General features: G+C 47.6%; 9 protein-coding genes across 9 annotated transcripts; 5 read left to right on the forward strand and 4 right to left on the reverse strand.

Moving 5' to 3' along the window:
* Positions 1-237: 237 nt before the first annotated feature.
* F4822DRAFT_288425 (glycoside hydrolase family 47 protein) lies at positions 238-2,543 on the reverse strand. Its single transcript, XM_051454971.1, has 3 exons — positions 1,972-2,543; positions 1,738-1,919; positions 238-1,684 (listed from the first exon to the last, which is right to left on the reverse strand). Exons 1-3 carry the CDS (start codon positions 2,163-2,165, stop codon positions 495-497), a joined length of 1,566 nt encoding a protein of 521 aa, XP_051313382.1. The 5' UTR covers positions 2,166-2,543; the 3' UTR covers positions 238-494.
* A 2,291-nt stretch (positions 2,544-4,834) lies between these two features.
* On the reverse strand, positions 4,835-6,055 carry F4822DRAFT_430356 (restriction endonuclease type II-like protein; the record flags this gene model as incomplete). The annotated part of the gene is made up of 1 exon (XM_051461272.1): positions 4,835-6,055. The coding sequence occupies one exon, from the start codon at positions 6,053-6,055 to the stop codon at positions 4,835-4,837; it is 1,221 nt and encodes a 406-aa protein (XP_051313383.1).
* A 61-nt stretch (positions 6,056-6,116) lies between these two features.
* On the forward strand, positions 6,117-8,494 carry F4822DRAFT_288470 (S-adenosyl-L-methionine-dependent methyltransferase). The gene is made up of 3 exons (XM_051454973.1): positions 6,117-7,531; positions 7,586-7,889; positions 7,944-8,494. The coding sequence occupies exons 1-3, from the start codon at positions 6,483-6,485 to the stop codon at positions 8,352-8,354; spliced, it is 1,764 nt and encodes a 587-aa protein (XP_051313384.1). The 5' UTR covers positions 6,117-6,482; the 3' UTR covers positions 8,355-8,494.
* A 220-nt stretch (positions 8,495-8,714) lies between these two features.
* Positions 8,715-10,802, forward strand: F4822DRAFT_430358 (c6 zinc finger domain-containing protein; the record flags this gene model as incomplete). The annotated part of the gene is made up of 4 exons (XM_051461273.1): positions 8,715-9,483; positions 9,536-9,764; positions 9,818-10,636; positions 10,685-10,802. 4 exons carry the CDS (start codon positions 8,715-8,717, stop codon positions 10,800-10,802), a joined length of 1,935 nt encoding a protein of 644 aa, XP_051313385.1.
* A 9-nt stretch (positions 10,803-10,811) lies between these two features.
* On the reverse strand, positions 10,812-13,059 carry F4822DRAFT_288489 (putative 3-octaprenyl-4-hydroxybenzoate carboxy-lyase). The gene is made up of 3 exons (XM_051454974.1): positions 11,741-13,059; positions 11,568-11,682; positions 10,812-11,516 (listed from the first exon to the last, which is right to left on the reverse strand). The coding sequence occupies exons 1-3, from the start codon at positions 12,622-12,624 to the stop codon at positions 10,983-10,985; spliced, it is 1,533 nt and encodes a 510-aa protein (XP_051313386.1). The 5' UTR covers positions 12,625-13,059; the 3' UTR covers positions 10,812-10,982.
* Positions 12,930-14,138, forward strand: F4822DRAFT_288459 (Phenylacrylic acid decarboxylase). Its single transcript, XM_051454972.1, has 2 exons — positions 12,930-13,445; positions 13,531-14,138. The coding sequence occupies exons 1-2, from the start codon at positions 13,234-13,236 to the stop codon at positions 13,913-13,915; spliced, it is 597 nt and encodes a 198-aa protein (XP_051313387.1). The 5' UTR covers positions 12,930-13,233; the 3' UTR covers positions 13,916-14,138.
* Positions 14,139-14,397: 259 nt separating this feature from the next.
* On the forward strand, positions 14,398-15,585 carry F4822DRAFT_430361 (uncharacterized protein; the record flags this gene model as incomplete). The annotated part of the gene is made up of 1 exon (XM_051461274.1): positions 14,398-15,585. The coding sequence occupies one exon, from the start codon at positions 14,398-14,400 to the stop codon at positions 15,583-15,585; it is 1,188 nt and encodes a 395-aa protein (XP_051313388.1).
* Positions 15,586-15,766: 181 nt separating this feature from the next.
* On the reverse strand, positions 15,767-17,245 carry F4822DRAFT_288562 (glycoside hydrolase family 43 protein). The gene is made up of 3 exons (XM_051454976.1): positions 16,862-17,245; positions 16,096-16,723; positions 15,767-16,037 (listed from the first exon to the last, which is right to left on the reverse strand). Exons 1-3 carry the CDS (start codon positions 17,123-17,125, stop codon positions 15,949-15,951), a joined length of 981 nt encoding a protein of 326 aa, XP_051313389.1. The 5' UTR covers positions 17,126-17,245; the 3' UTR covers positions 15,767-15,948.
* Positions 17,246-18,893: 1,648 nt separating this feature from the next.
* On the forward strand, positions 18,894-19,857 carry F4822DRAFT_430363 (uncharacterized protein; the record flags this gene model as incomplete). The annotated part of the gene is made up of 6 exons (XM_051461275.1): positions 18,894-18,947; positions 19,014-19,130; positions 19,206-19,331; positions 19,390-19,604; positions 19,663-19,744; positions 19,810-19,857. 6 exons carry the CDS (start codon positions 18,894-18,896, stop codon positions 19,855-19,857), a joined length of 642 nt encoding a protein of 213 aa, XP_051313390.1.
* Positions 19,858-19,922: the final 65 nt, after the last annotated feature.

Consider the following 19,922-nt stretch of genomic DNA (forward strand, 5'->3'; position numbering starts at 1 on the left):
TTGGGGGTCACCGCTTAGCGGGTACAAGCGTGTCTCGGCTTCCAACATAAGAAGTACGGACTCGGAGAAAGGGTATTAAACCTTGGACGAGGTGAAAATGGAGCGAGATCAGGTGTTCGCATCGGACATATCTCCGTACGTTCATCATTAGGTAGATAAAACATAAATGTGTTACAGTTCGGAGTTTAGCTTGTTCAGCTGAGGATATTCATGATGCAGGGTCATGCGATCACGATTTCTCAATTAAATTGCGGCACAGTATCTTTAAGGTGATTACCATCCGTAGCACAAGCGTAACAACCACACGGCAAGATAAGCATAATTGATAAAATAACGTTCAATAAATATTCGGATATAGATGCCGATAAATATGTACAAATTAAGTCTCGAAAAAAAAAAAAAAAAAAAAAAAAAATCAACGCCGCCCATATGCAAGACAAGCCACCCTCGCTAGATATACCCAATCATGTACACCTGGCCCCGTCTATATGCGTCTAGATCGGTTTACCTTTAACCTGGAAGGGGTGCGCCTCCGTGTTGAAAACCCAGGTATTATCATGCGCGGCGTTGATCTGCCATTCCGCGTCATCCGCTTGGATTAGATAACTGTACTTCAGGACTTCGGCGAACCAGAAACTCTCCTGGAAGTCGTCGAACCCACCGCCACCGGCAACGTTCACGTCATCGATGGAGCTGAATCCTACACCCGCGCTGCATGTAGCGTTGATGTTCAGGAACGCTTCCCAAGCCCAGTCCTGGTATTTGGTGTCTCCTGTGGCACGGTAGGCGTAGTAGAAACTCTCGATAACCTCGGGTCGTAGCACGTAGGACCCACCACCGGAGGGGATCCAGAATCCGGCGGTGTTGTAGAAGTTGGCAGAATCGTTAGGCGGCGGGCTGTTGTTAGAAGCGTTCGCCGGTAGGTTACTATCCTGCCAGTTGAAAACCTCCGGTCCGATACCGGTAACCGTCGCAACGTACGTCTCGTGGCAAGCTTCTACGAGGTCAAGTCCAAATTGCTTGTACTGATCGTTGTCTAGCGTTAGACCGCCGAGAATAAAGTTTCCTCCATCAAAGCAAGCAAGATGTGTAGACACAAACGAGAGCTGGTTGGGTCCATCGTAGGCAGCAAGGAATGTTAATTCGGGGCGGCTGGTCGGGTGGGACGCCAAGTACTTAATGCTGGAGTCGACAGCAGCAATCCATCGGTCCTTGTAGAGGCCAAAGCGGTCCTGATCATAGACGTACATCTTGATCAGATACTCGTAGTACGAGTCCGTGCCACCGTTCCAGCCACCGCTTGAATCCGTAAAGGTACCGTCCGTAACGTTAACATCAGTTCCAAGCAAACCGGGGAACGGCTCACCAACGTCTGGGTTCTTGACGTTGAGGAGGTACTCTTCGGCGGCCTGCGACAATTTGGCGTATGTGTCATTTCCGGTGATATCACTCAAGTGAGTCCACTCAAGTACCAAGGTCCCGATAGTAGCAAGACCGTTGGTAGTGTCACCACCGACTTGGTATCCACCGTTGCCGTAATTTAGGGTGTTGATGGGAATTCCACTGGGAGTGTTGAAAGTAACGCTGAGAACATCGGCTAAGCTGACCGCTTGTGCGAGAATTTTGTCTATCGACGCTTGGTCCTTGGCGTACTGCTTCAAGGGTCCAGTCAAGAAATCATACGCTAGAAGGTGGTATGTTAATACATATGAAGCGACTTTTTGCAGCCGAGCTTACCTGATAAGAGACCTGCTAAGTAACGGATTGTCGTCTCGAATACGGAGACATTTGTCGACTCGGGGGCGGTGGCCTGAAAGTTAATCGTTTGGATGTGATCTACGATCTGGTTGATGACGTCTTGATTTCCCATAACCAAGGCGGTGGATATGGCGTCAACAGCACTGGCTCCCCAACCATTCCTATCACTTATGTCAGCGCACGGCCTGAGCCTTTATCGAGATCCTTACGCACCGATCATTCTCATAGGTCTTTGAGATAGGCCTCAATGTGTCATTTGGGAAGGCGTATTGAAAGTAGCCATCCCAAGACCGTTGGAAAGCCTCCTTAACGGCGGCGGTTCTGTCAGGATGGGACACGTAGGAAGGCTGGGCCAAGGCCGGTAAGGCACAGCCCAGAAGGGCGGAAGTCCATCTGAGATTAACCATGATGTAGCAGTACGTAGCAGATCAGCTAATCTAACGCTACCGCAAGAACAGGACAAGAAACAACCTGCCGATCGAGCCTAATGATACTGAAAAGGCTGAAGATAGGAAAGAGAAGGAAAGAGATAAGCAAATGGGAAAAGGACCAAGTCTTATAAGATGTGTTTACATGGGAATTTCCGGTATGTAAATCATCAAGCGTGATTAGGATGCCAGGGTGGGTGGTGACGATCTATGTCCGGGGGATGGACATATCCATATCTCGCCTGCATAGCCATATTCCTTAAATAAACCCAGTCCATGATGAAGAAATCGGTACCTAGACTGCTAGGTAGCAGGGATTGTATGCCGGGGCCTTCACTTTCGGAGGGTGAATGGGGGTGTGTATGTAGGTATGTAGGTGTCAATGTGTGATTAGGAAGAGTAAGAGAGTGTGAGAGTACGTGCGTGTGGCTAGGTAGCTTAAAGCAACATCTTAACCTTGGCCTGCAGAATTGTCCATATGGCAAAGTAGATGTGTTTGCGGCTCGTGAGTTTATTAGATAGGGAACGCGGGCGCGGGTTATTTCCTGGCGCGTAACAGGCACCCGACCAACGGGACAAGGAGTAGATCAGCTAAGGGTCGCTGCAATGCAACACTGTTGATCACAGAATGCCAGCACGAGGATCCCAAGTCTCACTTAAGATAGAACATGTGGCACGGTAGTCACAGCTTTTTGCTCGCACCGGACGCTATAACATTAAGACATTAATAGTTCAGATGATGCCATTGAGAACAGAACTTATCCTGAGTAAGGTTAAGAAGCTCTGTAGGTCAAGGCGAAAAGGGGGATACGTTACCTACAACTTACTAGATCGGATGAATTTTTCCGTCAAGCAACAATGTCGCCAATGTCAACGCGGTCAAGTCAAGACTAGTCTCATCCTCGAAAGCAATAGACCAGAGATAACTTGGCGGATAGCGATTATTAGGCCTTGTAAGACCTTCCAAAAGGAGAAACAGATCTACAATACCGAGATACTTGGCCCAAGAAAGCAGGATTAGTTTCTTAGTAAAGGAGAGGGGTCAATGAATAACGGGCCGCAATAAAATGAGGAAGAATAAAAAATAGAAGAAAAGATATGGGGAGCTTCCAAGTTTGATGGAATGTCTTGTGACTAGAAGAGAGTACAAGGACTTAACCCCGGGGTCCCCACGGTGGATAAGACGGGAATTTGTGTCTTAGACCGAGCTAAACTATACTAATTGTACTAATCTCCCTGTACAATGAGGTAATGAGATGCATACCATAGCGAAATAAACAATGGGCCTAACCAAATCTGGATACCCAATATGCCCAATTGGGGCAAAAGATGGTCAAAGTAAGGAATGCAAAGGAAGCGGCATGTTGGTATAGACGTTAAAAAAGGTAAGAGGCAAGGGTATTTAGGGGAAAAATCCTGGATTTCGATTGGATCCAACGTTACCTAAACGTTATACTTTAGCTGGAGGTACCTACCTAAAGGAACAAAGCAACAGCAGCAAACTGGGCTGACATGGAAACTCCGCCGCTGCTGTGCGCCAACTAGACCCCAACTATTTGCAATTAAGCTTCCGGTACCTTACCCCAAAAATTTAGAGATTAGGTTCAGTATCTCCATTATCATAGGTGGTTCGGGAAATGGGCAAGGACAGCTACACTGCTCTTATCTAAGCTGATGATTTGCGGGGAATCCATGTGAAAAAAAAAGAGAAAGAGAAAAAGCGCCGAAATTAAAGGCGTCGGCTTCTCACAGCCGCCGACGGTACTGCTTACGCCTATTCGTTAGTTCTTCGCGGGGCACATTTAACGCACATACCTCCTATCTAACTCCTACCATTCTGCCGCTTATACGCCTCCTCCCTAATCTCCACTGCTTTATTCTTCAACATAAAAAACAACACGACACTACACGACGTGTCGTATATGCATCCATAGGGAATGAATTAGCTATCTTTTCAAGGTAGGTAGGTAGTAGTGTATGTGGTGGTTCTTCGGTTTGTAAACTAATAATCTAGCGCCCTTTCTCATTTCCCGGCCCGCAGTTGACTAAGATCTTGCTCACGATGTTTGGTTCGGTCTAGATGTGCCGCTATAAGTGAAGTGGACATCTCACAGCGTCGTATCGTACTCCGAACCGATTTTTGAGATATCTGATATTTTACCGAGGAATATTGAAGTGACTTGGATATTTCGGGGGATTGAGAAATTGACGCAAATATCTGCAAGATATCTTGTGACTCTCCCAAGCTAAAGACAAACCTGATCGACAGTAGCTAGACCGCCTCACCTAGGATCCTGGGGGAAATCGACTAAGACCTCGACTAGCGCCCTATAACCCCAGCTCTATGGATGATTACATCAATTATACCTAAGTGGACGTGTGAGTACCTAAACAAGGACTTGGGTATGTTATTTGTGCCGGTGATATGTGGTCTGTGCACAATCATATGAAAAGATGCATCATGAACTAACGCTGCTTGCTGTCATGTCATGTCTGCTCACGAGCACCATGTTGTTCGTTAGCCGCTTGGAGATGTACGTCCAAAATGTCCAGACCGAAAAAGGTGGCACATTTTGGTATGCCCCGATCATTTCGCCTAGCTCACCCGAACTAGGCAGGTATCATGGTTTTCTCCTATTCTCTATCTCTTATCCCTTGTCTCTGAGCTTGGCCAACGCCGCAGCTATACCGTCGCTGAGCTTCTCTTCCTGGCGAACTTTCGAAGTCGAGCTAGATGGTTGTTCTTGCATCATATCCTTCTTCGACTCTTCAATGGCTGCTGCTAGCATTGCTTCCTCGTCATAATCATCAGCAATTACGGTATCTTGATTTCGGCGGACTTCCTTTTGTTTTGTAGAGGTCGGCGGCTGTGGTTGCGGAGTCGTGCTGTCTCGAGACAAGCTCGCTGATAAACTAGGCATATCCCTAAGCGGCACTCGACTTAATGGAATGGCTTTGTCGGCAGCGCTATTCGCGCCTTCAACAAGGCGTCTCTTAGCCGCATGTTGAACTCGGAAGGGTTCTTCTACAACACTACACCAGCGTTTTACTTTTTTCTCTCCCCAACCACTAATGACGGAAACTTGTTCAGGGTCGCCGTTTATCGCGTTCGTCAGGCTGCCAAAAGCGCTGACGAGGGAAATTGCATCGGCTTTGTTGATGCCTCGAGGCACTGTAACAAACTCGACGAGCTTTTCGGGGTAACTCGTAGCTTGCTGTCCCTTGATTGCACTGAAATTCGCATGCTCATATGATTTGTATAGTTCGAGGTATCTTGCCGCTTCGGCAGCGGACCAGCAAAGGATGACGGTAACATTGTTGATTAGGGAAGTCTTGGAGAGTTCGCGCAATGAGTCTTCGTGGTTCGGGATGTCGACCATAGTCAAAAGGATGCGAAGGTTAAATTTCCCTTGTAAGTTGCGAATTCGCGTGTATATGTACTCGGGATGCAATCGGTGATATTTGAGGCTTAGGAATAGGGCACATGTTGTCAAGCCCAGCCCATAGTCGGCTGGAATGTCGCTGTATTCCCATGCTACGGACCGTAGGGACGCCAGTACAGGGTTTCCTTTTTGACGTGGTGATACTAATATCGAGGAACCGGAAGAGCGCTGTGGTAGGGCCTGCGGTGTCGGCTGCACGATACCAGAACCCGCAGAATTAGATGAAGGTGGCGGCTTGTCTAACCGCTGAGGCGCCGGTTGTTGTATCTTCTGGGGAATTGGTTGCTGGATTCTTTGGGGAGTAGGCTGTTGAATTCGGTTCGCCGGTTGCGATTTAGCTTGGGATTGGCTAGAAGTGCTTGCAGCAGCAGAGGAAGCTAGAGCAGAGAGAAACTCTGCGTCCGCACCAAAGTCATCGTCGTCCATCTTCACATTGATTTGTTGTGTGAAGAGTCATCTTCTTTTACTCAAGTCCAGTCCTTGGTTGTAATCTGTAAGAACGGAATTCGGTCATCGACTCACTAGATGCAGGCATATATTGAGGCTAGACCAAAAGTGTCTTAGTGTCGGATATGGGACCTTGTCCTACCAGCCTCAGAATGTCTCCACTTAAATTCGCTCCCTCTAATGGAATTATCGAGATATCAACATCCAATCTGTTCAATTCGATTTTGTTTTAGCCTGTAACAAATACTTACCAAATCGACAACCAGAGAAAATATGAAAGCTCTAACAGCTGGCTGGTGAGAGTTCATATCTCTATTTCTTCATTCCTTTTTTTTATGCTTTTGCAAATTGCAAGGCGTTATTTTTGATTGATCGGTTAGACATTCATTCGTTCATTCATTCCACCATGCCTCCGAAGAAACAAACCCCAAAGAAGGGGCCATCTCAGGCCAAAGGCTTAAAGAACCCCCCGGAGACGAAGGAAGACTTTGAAGAAGAGCTCAAATTGCTGGCAGGCCAAGCTCAGGAAGAGACATGGGCCAATTGGGCAGCACAACAGGGCATCATATACGCCAAGGCTGCGGCGCTGATCGCTCTCATGGCTGTCTACGCCAACGTCTCACTACTCACTTTATCGCCTGTATATGGTCAAATCGCTGCGACCAGGTGGCACCAAAGATTAGTTTGGACTGCTTTGTTTGTTGGATGGGGAGGTAACCTGGCTCTCAGGCGAGTCTTACCGGTGAAGACAATCACCCTATTACCCTTGGTGGCGGCGTATATTCCCATGCTACAATCCTTTCTTTTCCAAGCGAGCGAGACGTTCGGCGCAAATATCGGGCCGACAATAACGGAGGCCTTTACCCTATTCCCACTGGTGGTTTTTAGTACGGCATGTGTCGCCGATGTTCTCGAGAATGCCGATTTAAGCGGCTTGCCGAAATCTCTTGCCGGCTCCGCGCCGGGGTTAGGATCATATGCAGTTTTCAAATTACTCGAAAATAACTCGATGCAGCAATTGGCCGCCCAAATAGGAAAATCGGTCTTACAAACACGCGTGGGGTTGGAGCTGGTGCTAGCATCAGCTTACAGCATATTCGCCAGATCCAAACTTTTGGTCTGGGCTATCCCGGCCTTCTTACATGCCGCTTTCTATAACACACATCTTATAACCCCGATAACTACCAACTCCCTAAACACAACTCTCCATATCAATGCATGGTCGATAGTTGATCGGTGGGAATCGACAACGGGTTATATTTCAGTCCTGGATAGCCACAGGGACGGATTTCGAGTGATGAGATGTGATCACAGCTTGCTTGGTGGGGAGTGGACCAAGTTTCCACGGAAAATTGTTGCGGAACCCATCTATAGCGTCTTTGCCCAACTTGAGGCAGTTCGACTTGTCCAGATTCCCAACAAAACACCCGATAACAAGGCTAAAGCGCTGAACATGTGAGCCTATAATTAATTACCAATTCTACGTATAATTACTGATAAAAATTTCAGCGGCCTTGGAATTGGAACAACACCATCGGCCTTAATAGCACATGGTATTGACACGACTATTGTGGAGATTGACCCCGTGGTCTACGATTTTTCCAAGAAATATTTTGGTTTACCATCAAATCACACCGCTGTAATTCAAGACGCTATATCCTGGAGCCAGTCTAACAAGGATGACCTCCGCGAAAATTACGACTATATCATCCACGATGTATTCACGGGCGGCGCGGAGCCGATACCCCTATTCACCCAGGAGTTTTTGACAGGCTTAAAACATATGCTGAAGCCTAATGGAGTGATAGCCATTGTGAGTAATCCCTTATTGATAACACACATATGCGGCGATGATTGACTAAGATAGAACTATGCCGGTGATTTCACTCTACCTCCCCTCGGCATCGTTATGAATACGATAAAGGATGTATTCCCCTCATGCCGAATCTTCAGAGAAGGAGAGCCACCTTCCGCAGAAACTGTAGAAGAAACAGGACGTGATTTCGATAATGTACTCGTATTTTGCGTCAAGACCGGAAATGAGATCACTTTCCGAAAACCCACAGAGGGTGATTACCTCGATAGTCTCGCTAGAAGAGCATATCTCTTACCTAAACACGAAGTCGAGCAATCGGCGTTTTCCGCTACCAGCGCGGACGCGGATATCCTTAGAGTGAACGAAACCGAGAAATTGGTGGAATGGCATGATAAGAGCGCTCTGGGGCATTGGTCCGTCATGAGGACGGTTTTGCCAAGCTACATTTGGCAAGATTGGTGAGCGTGAACGTTTATATATTCTTTGCCATCTACCTACGGGGTTATATGAGCGACTATGTAAATATGGAATAATTATATTTGTACGATTGAGAAGATTGGAACATATTGAACCGTTGAATTGGTGCAATTTTGTTTATGAAGAAAAACGTCGCCATTTGGATCTGGCCCCTCCCAATGTCGGATATAACAGGGCCATAATTATAGGCGGTGGTATACCCGGAATTTATGCCCGAATCTTACTCAGATTACAAGGGTTAGAAACGAGAAAAAGGTCCCGGAAATGCACGGCAAAGCGACATTGATGAAACATCTATCTCATTGCAAACTACATACCAGATGCGACTCCAGCCCCACAATACTGATGGCATCGGCATCCCGTGGTAGTCTCAGAGAAGTTCTCCGTAGTCGCCAGGAGGCTCGGAACCGTAAGAGCTGCGATCCATGTCGAGAGAGGAAGGTTAGGTGCGATAAAGGATCACCATGCGCAACGTGTAGCAAACGGGGCTATCCGGATTTGTGTTCTTATCGTAATCCCCGACCGGAGCATCGTCACACGGAACACAGAGTGGAAACAATACAATCGCCACAAGACGGAGGTATCACCAGCGAGAGGGAGCAACCCGCAGCCGATCTGCATGCACATACCTCGCCTAACCCCTCTCATAGCATCGGGGTATTCAAGGCTCGTCTTACGCATTCTACTTCAATCGCTACGCTAGCCCAAGAGCCTTCTACACATCTCATTGATGGCCCTAGCGACCGCGCCGCTTTCGAGACTGGTGTTTTACCTCTCTTAGGCGTGAATGAAGCTACAAGCACAGAACAGCTGATGACCGTTCTCGAAAATGCGCTTCTCAGTAGCTTCTTATCAGTCGAACAAGATGTCTATGCTCTTTTCCGCTCTTACAAACATCGTGTCCACCCTTTTCATTCCATCCCTCTTGATCTCGACCAAATGGAAAAGAGACTATGCGCCATCATAGAATTCAGACACAGCCCAGGTACCGATGTGGGACTAGACGTGAATAAGATTCCTCGATGGCTTTGCTTGTTACACGCAGTGTTGGCATATGGTGCCCAATTTTCGGATATGCCTCTAGAGCGCCGATTCTCTTTATCCCATGAACATAGTAGGTACCAGACACTGATGCAGTTCCAATTGAGAGTGTTAACTATTAAAAGCAAAACTCGCATTCGAGTTGCTAGTAAAGACCGATTATCTAGCTCGACCTTCTAAGGAGACTATTCAAACGCTCTTAATACTCGGAAATGTACTACAAGATGATATGAAACCCCAAGCAGCTTGGGCTCTCGTGGGGACAACGATACGACTTGCGCAGAGCTTAGGTATGAATACTTGTCGACCTCAACCTGAGTCATTGTCCGTAACTGAGGGAAATGCATCTTTACGGTAAGTTGCAGTCAGTTTCGGAGCTCAAAGTGCAACTATTGACCTGATATGAGGCTTGCTATCGTGCGACAAGAAGCATTGCTCTCTGTGGCTTTCGGTCGCTCTCCATCGTGTAGCGACATGAATTTCGAGGAAGATTTGCCTACTCTTACTCCCGAGAACAGTTTAACATACCGCCAAGCAATGGGTTGGCTCTGCCACATTGCAGTCCGCTTCCTGGAATCCCGAAAATGCGCAACAGCACCGCCTACGCCTCTATCTATTTTAAAAAAGATCGACCTCCTTGATCAATGCGTTTCTCCACATCTCAAGGATCGCCATTTCTGTGGCTCTGCGCAGGATATTGAGGAGTGTTATGCCTTCGATCTACATAAGAACTTCGTCATCTCAGCTCTCTGCCGCCCGTTCCTATCAGATGGGTCGATTCCTACGACCAACGATCGTGATAGTCGGGATATACTAGATCGACTCCAGGGTTCGTTAAAACGCAGCGCCTGGGCTTATATACGTCTACGGACTATGAGTCCCCTGGCTAGAAGGTCGTGGGCGTTTATTCATAATGGATTGACATCTGTCCTTCTATTGAGTTTGATGAAGGAAACGAGGCATGATGATGTGACGAAAACGCTTCGGGATAGTATGATTATCAGTCTTCAGCAGGAAAAAGACGACTATAGTCTGGATTCAAATTCGACAGCGGTTGGCCTTTTATCGGGTTCGTTGACTAAGACATTGAAGGCCCTTCAGACAATGAAGGCATTGGTAGAACGGGAAGCTGTACCGCAAAATTTGTCGGGGATGTCTTCAAATGCCCAGGTACAAGGCAATTCAAGCGGATTGAATGAATCAATTGACTTCGTCAATCAACAAGAGTGAGATCGACATTCATCATTTCCCGCTACTAAGCTGACATATCATAGATCGTGGAGTATGGCCGAATGGCTGGCGTCATTCGATTCAGGAGACACATCTTTAGGGGTGTCCGATTTTATCTTATCGGAACCATTCGCAAGCGAGGAGTCTCCGTTTTTGGTGTGAAAGTTGAAAGGCAGAGCCTCTTCGGAAAGGGGATATTGCCTGGTGGTAAATTGAATGATATTCAGTTTAGCTACAATTTATATCTATGATTACTCAATTAATAGGCGAGAATAGATGTGTCTGACATAACTCAAATAGAATAAAAATTTGAGGAAAATATCGCGGCATGCCCAGGACTCCTTAGGAAGTATATCCCAGCGTCTCCCACTCGGAAAGCACTTTCTCCTGCAACTCCTTCGGAAATGACCCCCTAAAACTAGCTTCTTCCCAGAGCCTGCCGATGGTATACTCCGCCGGCAGCAAAGCATCCGAAACAACCTTCCCACCCTTCCACATATCACCATTTCCATGACCCATATACGGGATCAATGGGTAACCGATGACATCCTCGTAGAAGTACTCATCCATACGAGGACGGCAGCGGGTACAAAAAGCCCATGATACGTCCTTGAAGTTGTAGATATCGATATCGTCGCCTACGAGGACAAGGCGGTGGATCATGGAGCCGCATTTCGCGTGGAATACGATGTCGCCGATTCCGCGGGAGAACTCCGCTGGAGTCGTTTTCATTGCGCGGAGTTTTTCGGTGTCAATTTGTAGGACGACCCATGTCACTTGTGACTCGAATGGGGACCACGATTCTTTGATGGGAAAGCCCTTGGACTTTAGGAGGAATCCGATTTCGGCTGCGGCGAGAGGGCCGATCATGGTTTGCTATGTTTTGTTAGTATAGGAAACTTGTGACGCGGGATTGTTGATACATACAGTCTCATCGGTCAGCCTGCCCGGATTAGAAATTGGCATGATGGCATCCTTCCGATGTGTGATCATATCTATCGTGTACTTGGCCCACTGGTGCGTCTGGCCGGGGAAAATATATCTGTTGATTCCTCGTTAGCACTTCTCCAGTTCATATTAAGGAAAAGAGTTTATCTTACCCATGCATTTCACCGAAAGGACCTTCGGGCACCTTCTCATTAGCCGAAATCGATCCCTCGAAAACGATCTCAGAGTTCGCAGGGACGTAGATGTCATTAGTCTCGCATTTAACAACCTCCACCGGCGCCCCAACAAGTGAGCCAACATACTCGGGCTCTGAAACGCCATCTGGCAGCGGCATACTCGCGGCCATGATAGCGGCTGGTGGAGCGCCGAATGCGATGGCCACTGGCATGTCCTTCCCTAGTTTCTTCCACATGGCGTGTATCTTGCCAATATGCTGGACTTCCAATACGGCGCCGGCGAGGTGGTTACGGTCGTGCACCATAGCCCGTGCAATAGCCCAGTTCGTCCAGGTCCCGTCTGGGGTGCGGAAACACTGCATTCCATACGTCTGGACGTACTTCCCGCCATCGGACTGATGGAGTAGGGGGCATGGAAGTTTTTCAAGATCGAACTGGTCGGGCGTAAGGCGGAATTCCTTGCAAGGACCCGACTCGACGACCTTTGGTGGGATAGGGGTACCGCTTTTGGCTTCGATGATCTTGTCCATGATCTGCTTGGCAGATGCCGTGGGTGGTAGACCGATGTGTCTGGCGATTCGACCGAAGACTTGCTTTGGGTCCGGTCGTAACCCGTTTACGGCTCCAAGGATGCGCCAGAGTCCGTTCTCGTTCTGGCCCTTGAGTTTGTTGAAGAGCGGGGCTTTATCCTCGTCCTCGAGGGCCTTGCGGGTAATGGCGCCGACCTCGAGATGCGGGTCGCATTCCTTGTTGATTTCGACGAGGTCGCCATCGTCTTTGAGGGCTTGTACGTATGATCGGAAGTTCAAATGGGGGAGTTTTTGCTGCTTGGCAGTGGTTGTTGAGGTGGAAGATGACATCTTGTATCAAGGTGTTCGGATGGACAATTGTAAAATTACTTGTAAACTCAATTGAATGAAGATCTATGCCGATAGCTTGGATAGTAATCTTTTTCGACATTCGAAGTTTCTTGATCTTATTTATGTTCATCCGCGCGAGGCCGCTCAGTGTACTTGCATTGCTGCTCCTTGGTCAGCTCCTTAACCCGAGGCCACCGAAGCCTCCGAACCGAGCCGTCCTTCTCCATCGCGAGATCTACTTTGTGATTTTAGTGACTAGGATTGAAGTTGAAATAGAAGTAGATTATTGAGGCGATACGCCAATTGTAATTTAGGCGTGAAATTTGTTTACATGACTTCGAAGTGTCCGAAAGGCTCCGTAGTCCTAGTATGCAATCCCGACGGCAGTAATGTTAATATTACGCATAGAAAATAAATACTTCCAATATCTTTCCTATAAGTCGCAAAGTTGACTACCTTTTATTCAAGGCTCTATAGACAACTCCATTTGAGCCACCACCACTTACCTAATTCTCCAGGGAATCTGTTCGCCCACCATTAAGAGCACGAAAATATTCGACTGTGAATATCTAAGGTGTTAACTATCGAGGCATCCAGATCGTATCGAAGATGGAAGTACCCGTACTCGAAAGGAGAAAGAGGATCGTTGTCGCTATCACAGGGGCCACAGGTGCAGAAATCGGGATCCGACTTCTTCAATCACTACGCCGACTCAATGTAGAGACGCATGTTATTATCAGCAAATGGGCTGGCGAAACCATCAAATGGGAAACTGATTACACAATAGCGGCTGTAAAGGCACTAGCGGACCATGCGTACAGGTGAGCTAACTGGTGTTCGAGGCATCCTTCTCTTCAAAGCTCCCTTCTCAACCTCCCCTTTACTGACCTTTCTATTGTAATCTAGTCCGCATGATCTCGCAGCCCCGATTTCGAGCGGCTCTTACCACGTCGATGGGATGATAGTCGCTCCTTGTTCAGTGCGCACACTCGCGGCCATCAACGCTGGTGTATGCGACGATCTCGTTACACGTGCCGCCGATGTATGTCTCAAGGAGCGACGTCGTCTCGTCCTCGCCGTTCGCGAGACCCCGTTTAGCGAGATTCATCTGCGAAATATGCTCGACGTCACGAAGGCAGGGGCCATTATTGCACCGCCCGTTGTCGGGTTCTATACAAAGCCTTCGTCCGTGGAAGACATCGTTGATCAGATGACAGGGAGGTTGTTGGATCTGTTCGGTCTGGATGCGAAGAACTTCGTGAGATGGGATGGGATGCAGAAGGATAATTAAAGGCGCGGCTTGTTGTTAGGAGGCGATATTATTTGTATCAATCCAAGAATCAATCTTGAGGATAGGTGTCAATGGGTACACGATGGAACCCATTGTTGGACCACTACAGCCACCCAGCCACCAGCTTTAACCCCTCACTTGCCGCTCCGTATCGCCTATCAAATCGAAATTTGCCTCACTATTTTCTCTTTTCATTCATAAGTATCTCTAAATGTACCCTAAGATAATATTCTTGGTATGGAGCGGCCACTCTTTTAATGACAAGATATCTTATTCATCACTGGATATAGTTTGTACTGTTACTTTCCATGGACTTATGGCATTTTCGAGAAGAGAAATTGGGTACCTACCTACCTAAGCCAACGAATCATTAGTATCTGAGTACATGCATGAGTATAACGCCAACATGTCAGCAAGCACCAACACGGACTTCTCGTGATTAGTTAATGAATGATTTAATTTTGATGCATTTATTAATAACCATGGGATCTCAAGATATACATACCGACCTACCAAATTCCGACGCCCCCGAGCTTCATCTCAGCCACCCGACAGAAAATGAATGTGTCAAGATCTGGACTAACACCTCGACGTCTTGGGGAGACTCCCTTGAACTCCCAGAGTATCTGGAAGAATCTCTATTCCTGACAACTATCCCGCTGGCAAAGGATGGTGGAATGACTACCTGGATTCTAGTTGATAAAAACCTACCACCAGACAATCGGCCAATCGTCTGCTCCTGCGAAAGTTTCTACAAGCGCTCCTTAACGAGCGATGCCGATGGAAATGTTGAGGATGTGGTCGTCCACGGCATCGCTAGCGTTTTTTGCCCTGAAGAGTACCGAGGTCGCGGTTATGCTGCTCGCCATATGAAGGAGCTTGCTAGACTTCTTCGTAATTGGCAGTCAGATTATGCCAAAGTTGTTGGTAGTGTGTCATACTCAGACATCGAAAAGGCATACTATGCAAAGCTAGGATGGATTCCTAATCCTACTAATATGCATTTTGAATTCCCCCCACTGAAGACTCCCAAATCTAGTCTCGTCGAAGAGGTCACAGAGAGTGACCTCCCTGAACTTTGCAGGAGAGACGAAATCATGATCCGTGAGGCTATGGCAGCTCCAGCGCCAGGAGTAAAGAAACGCGTGACAATCCTACCTGATCTTGATCATATGCTTTGGCACATAAGAAAGGGGGATTTTGCGACTAGACATCTCTTCGACAAGATACCCCAAGCGAAGGGTGCAATTGCCGGGCCTCTAGGAAAACAGGTATGGGCAATTTGGACGCATCGATACTACGGTCGCCATGATGCGGAGTCCCCAAACAACGTTCTTTATATCTTGCGACTTGTTGTGGAAGGTGACATGAGCGCAAATCAACCTGTGGGCGTGGATGGAGTCGGGCCTGTTCTGCCTAACGAGCAATCATCCTATCTGGAGGCTGTCCTTCAGGCGGCTCAAGCTGAAGCAGCAGAACGGCATCTAGACTCTGTTAAATTATGGGAACCTTCTCCATGGGTTCAACGAGCAATTAAAAAGAGCAAAATTGATTTCAATGTGGTAGAGCGCGAGGAAGATAGTATTGCTAGTGGCATGTGGTACGGTGAAAACGGTGACATCGTGTCGCCCCCGATATGGATTAATAACGAGCATTATGCATGGTGCTGAAGGCCTCAACATTCAGCCGGCGCTGTTCGTTGAAGAATCCTTAGTGAAACAATCGATACAATTTCAACAAATCAGACGCTTCTGAAGTCGCTTTAGACTTAGTATATATAAAGGTACATATGCCGTGGACGGTATTATTGGCTCCCATCTGGGGTGCGGGTAGAAGTGCGTACGTAGCGTACGTAATGCATTACAAGTACCGGTACCCTACCATGAGGTCTGCCTTACATGGTAGAACCTCCTATTGGAAGGGTATTAAACCGGATAACCGAGCAATCAACCTCGGTCTCATGACTCATTAACATAACTTTATTTCAATGTTCAAATATTTCGAGTTATACTGTCATATGGCTATGGATATATCTAAGACACCGTAGGCCATCCATCGGTCCAAGTCAATACATTCCATCCAAATTTGGACTGGGAGTAATCTACACCAACAGACTTATCCACTATCAAATAGGTTAGTACAAGATGCCACTGCGAAATTAAAAAGGGAGAAACACTTACAGTAATGGTAGTATAAGACGTCGCCATGCGCATTATCATAAAAGACACCCTGTCCACCAGGCGCATATATATTCCCATGGCTAGCCAGCACCGTAGTACCACCACCGCTAGTGCAAGCAGCGCCGGACTTATCAGTGTACGGACCGGCGGGGTTATTACTTCGACAGACACTGATATGGTAGACCTGGTCGATGGGATCCGTGCTCGGGTTATACGTGCAGCAGATACCACGACTTAGGAACAAGTACCAAAAACCGTCTTTCTTGTAAATGAAAGCGCCCTCCATCTTATGGTTATCAGCCGGCTCGTACGCGAGCTGGTGCTCGTTGCCAGAGCGGAAGACGTATTGCCCGTTGATGGAGACGCGCGCTTGGTAGATGTTATGCCAGTACGAACCCCACTGCAGGTACCACTCGTTGTCGCCGGTGCCGTTGACGACGTTGGAGTCGATTGCGTTATACGGACTGCTGCCCGTCGACGTCACTACGATGCCCTGGTCGCTCCAGGACCCGGACTCGAGGGTTGTGGATGTCGCATATCCGATCGCTGACGTTTGGCTGCCGGATGTCGATACGGAGTAGAAGCAATAGTAGATGCCGCGGATGTAGGTTACGTCAGGGGCCCAGAGCTAACATCATAGATCGAATTAGTATATACTGTTTTATACACTGTCTAGGTGGGTGATGATTGACGAAATATTGTGGACCGAGGCTAAAATATCTCTAAACAGGTTATGGAAAGGAAAGAAGAGATTCTAGATACTCACCACATCGTTACCTGGCATGTTGATCACACTAGCGCCTTGGATCACGCTACCGCTTCGAGTCCAAGGACCCGATAGACTGGTTGCCGTCCATATACCGATGAGGTCGAGAGTCGAGAAACGGAAGTATTTACCATCGGCGCGCTTCACGACAGCAGGATCGTGAGTGAAGCAATCGCCGGAACACGCACCCGGATCCGGATACTGAGCTCGAACGATAGTGGCTAGGGAAGCCAGCAGAACAGCCGGCAAAGATGAGAACAACATTGTGGCTTAGTAAACGTTCTACCGCGGGAGCCTGGTAACACGCCACACACAGCGCTGTCGAGACATGCCGCTGGGCTGGGCTGCGTCCGAGGACGCTGCGTCTTATAGCTGATACATTATGGGACTCAAGCTTCACGCAACCAGCTAGACTCGGTTGTCGGTTCAGTCGGATTCGGCCAACCTCGCGACTGCTACCTAGCCTGTCCTGTTCTGTTCACGTAACTTGCCCAGTGCGGGGGTTCATGTGCTTGGAGGCATAATCCTCAAATAGAACAAGACGTCTTCAGGCGGTATACTACGTAGCCATAGCATGCCATGGGCGATGGCATCACCGGACATCCTATGGCATACCCTAGACCGGTTTACAAAAATGGAGAAGGGACAGAGTCGATGATGAAAGGGGCTTGAAACACCCAGGGTAGACAAGAAAACAATACAGGCCAAGACACAGCCCGGCAATGCACTAAGCGAGCTGGAATGTTAGCGGATCATGCAAGGTGCGCCACATGGCGTTGCGTTGCTGACCTTCTTTCCGCGGGAGGCGGAGGCGCGGAAGGATGGGAAAAGAAAAAAAAGGGATACCCTAAAAAGAACATAGCCCATCGGATTTATTGATTATTTTTCTTCTTCTTTTTGATATGTTAATTTGCGCTGGAAAATGTTGGTTGCACGTAACTTATCCAAAACAATTACTACTTATGTACATCGCATAGTAGTATACAGGTAGTCAAGTGGATTTTATGAATTATCCACACAGGCGGAGAGGCTCCTGAGTATAATGGGTCTTGACAAGGGTATAAGATCTTGTTAATCAATGACAATCCGGGACGATCTCCCGTTCTCGAACAGTCTCTTGGTATGCCCCCCTTGCCCCATACACTGTGCTGTGCCGCAATACATACGCCGTGTCACAAATAGCTCGGCTTATACGGCAGTAATAAGGGCTCAACAAAACAATAACAAGTACCTACCTAGGTACCCTTATTAATGTACGCGTATCCCCTACCCTTCCCTATCCGATTGTGTTACCCGTGACCACTATAGCGGAATTACCATGCCGGTATTAGCAGGTGGTAGTGCATCGGGCGATAATTCCCAGATTATAGAATATTCGACCCAATTAGCGCTTCCGCCTGAGTCGACTACCTGCAATTTAAGCTTATTTTCGTCCCATTCCTACCCATTTGCCATGGTATTCTTTGAAACCTCCACGAGCTAATTCAGGCATAATTAACCAGACCTAGTTAGCTATTTGGGGTAACCCGAGACTATACCAGGACTATAGAAGGACCACAGCATCATCATTTCAAAGTCGCTGATTGGCTAGGTCATATCTTGTTACATGTCTTTGGAAACCTATTCCGCCAATGGCCGTTTTATGTATCGCCGAGTCTAACGAAGTAGTTAAACCAACGGTGGCCCCAAGTTGATCAAGCGGGGTGCATTCTTAGGTACCCTATAGTCTTCAAACTAAATGTCATAAAGGAATTAATACTAGCCGACGAACAAGGCGAAAAGAGGTCAGCTTGGATCCTGCATGATCCATGAATGCCACTTGCCTATTTGATCTATCACGTCAAATAGGAGGAGACATGTGGAGTGACGTTGACTCCGTTGGGATGTGGTATCGATGCTAGGACCCATATCACACCATCATAGTAGGTATATAGTATCAAATTTCCATGACAGACGGCCGGCCAGTGGCTGCGCTGAGGCTCGCTTTCGTAGGTTGGAAGAAAGCCAAGACTATTCCTCCTGTATAGTCAATATGAAGTTCTACTCGTTCTTTGCTTACCTTCTCGTGGGGGCCACAACCTCTGCGGTATGTTTACCCATCATAACATCTACCTCTTCTCATCCTATCTGTCGCTAATGTAAACAATCATAGGCATTGCCAGCTGATAACTCGGCTCGAGAAGTTACTAGCTTGACCGCGTCCAAATTAACATGGACAGGCCAGGTTAAACGCGGCGAGCCTGCCGTGTCTTTCACCGGCACAGCTGAGGTAAGCTTACCTCCGCACTATAAAAGCAACACGATCACGTTGTACATAAAACTAATGATATGCCCTGATTTGTAGGAGATCTACAACCAGATCATCGAGATCAACCCCAACTATGACAGCGAGCTAGGTCTAGACAGCGCCGACGCGAAGGTGAAGAGGAGAGACCTAAAGCCTATTGCGAAGCGGGCTACCACCTCAAGTGTATGGCTCTTTAATTTCCGCTTACTTTTTTCTTTGCTTGCTAATGCGCTATTCATAGGACTGGACATGCGCCTACGGTAACAACGTCAACGCCGAGTCCGTCGGTGTCGGCGTTCGGTATCTCTACAGCATCGCGAACGGTGACTGCTCAGCACCCCCAGGGAGTCCCGGAAACGGTGGTTGCACAGCTAGCAGTTGCAACTCCGGCGCGGGTATCTTCTTGTGCAATGATTCTAGCAACACACTACACAATGCTTGCACCATCGTCGCGGAGTAAGTTCCCCATCAAGATAGGATTCATCGCATGATACTAATCGGTGGTGCGATTTAGTAACGCCGTGGAGGTTTTAATCAACTGCCAGTCAACTACTTATAATGGTGGTAGCAGTTGGACTAGTTACACACATGGACAGGTAAGTTTTCCCTCCTCTTGAGAAGACAAGTTTATACGGATGAACTAACATTCGACTTTAAATAGATATTTTCGTTAGACCGTAGCTGGAACGTTATTCTTAACCAGTGTTAAAGAACCTTATGAGTTCAGAAGAATCCAGCGTGCACTGCATTATGTTCAATAACCAACATATAGTT

The sequence above is a fragment of the Hypoxylon trugodes genome (genome assembly GCF_022578975.1).
Source record: "Hypoxylon trugodes strain CBS 135444 unplaced genomic scaffold F4822scaffold_6, whole genome shotgun sequence".
Classification (NCBI taxonomy): Eukaryota; Fungi; Ascomycota; class Sordariomycetes; order Xylariales; family Hypoxylaceae; genus Hypoxylon; species Hypoxylon trugodes.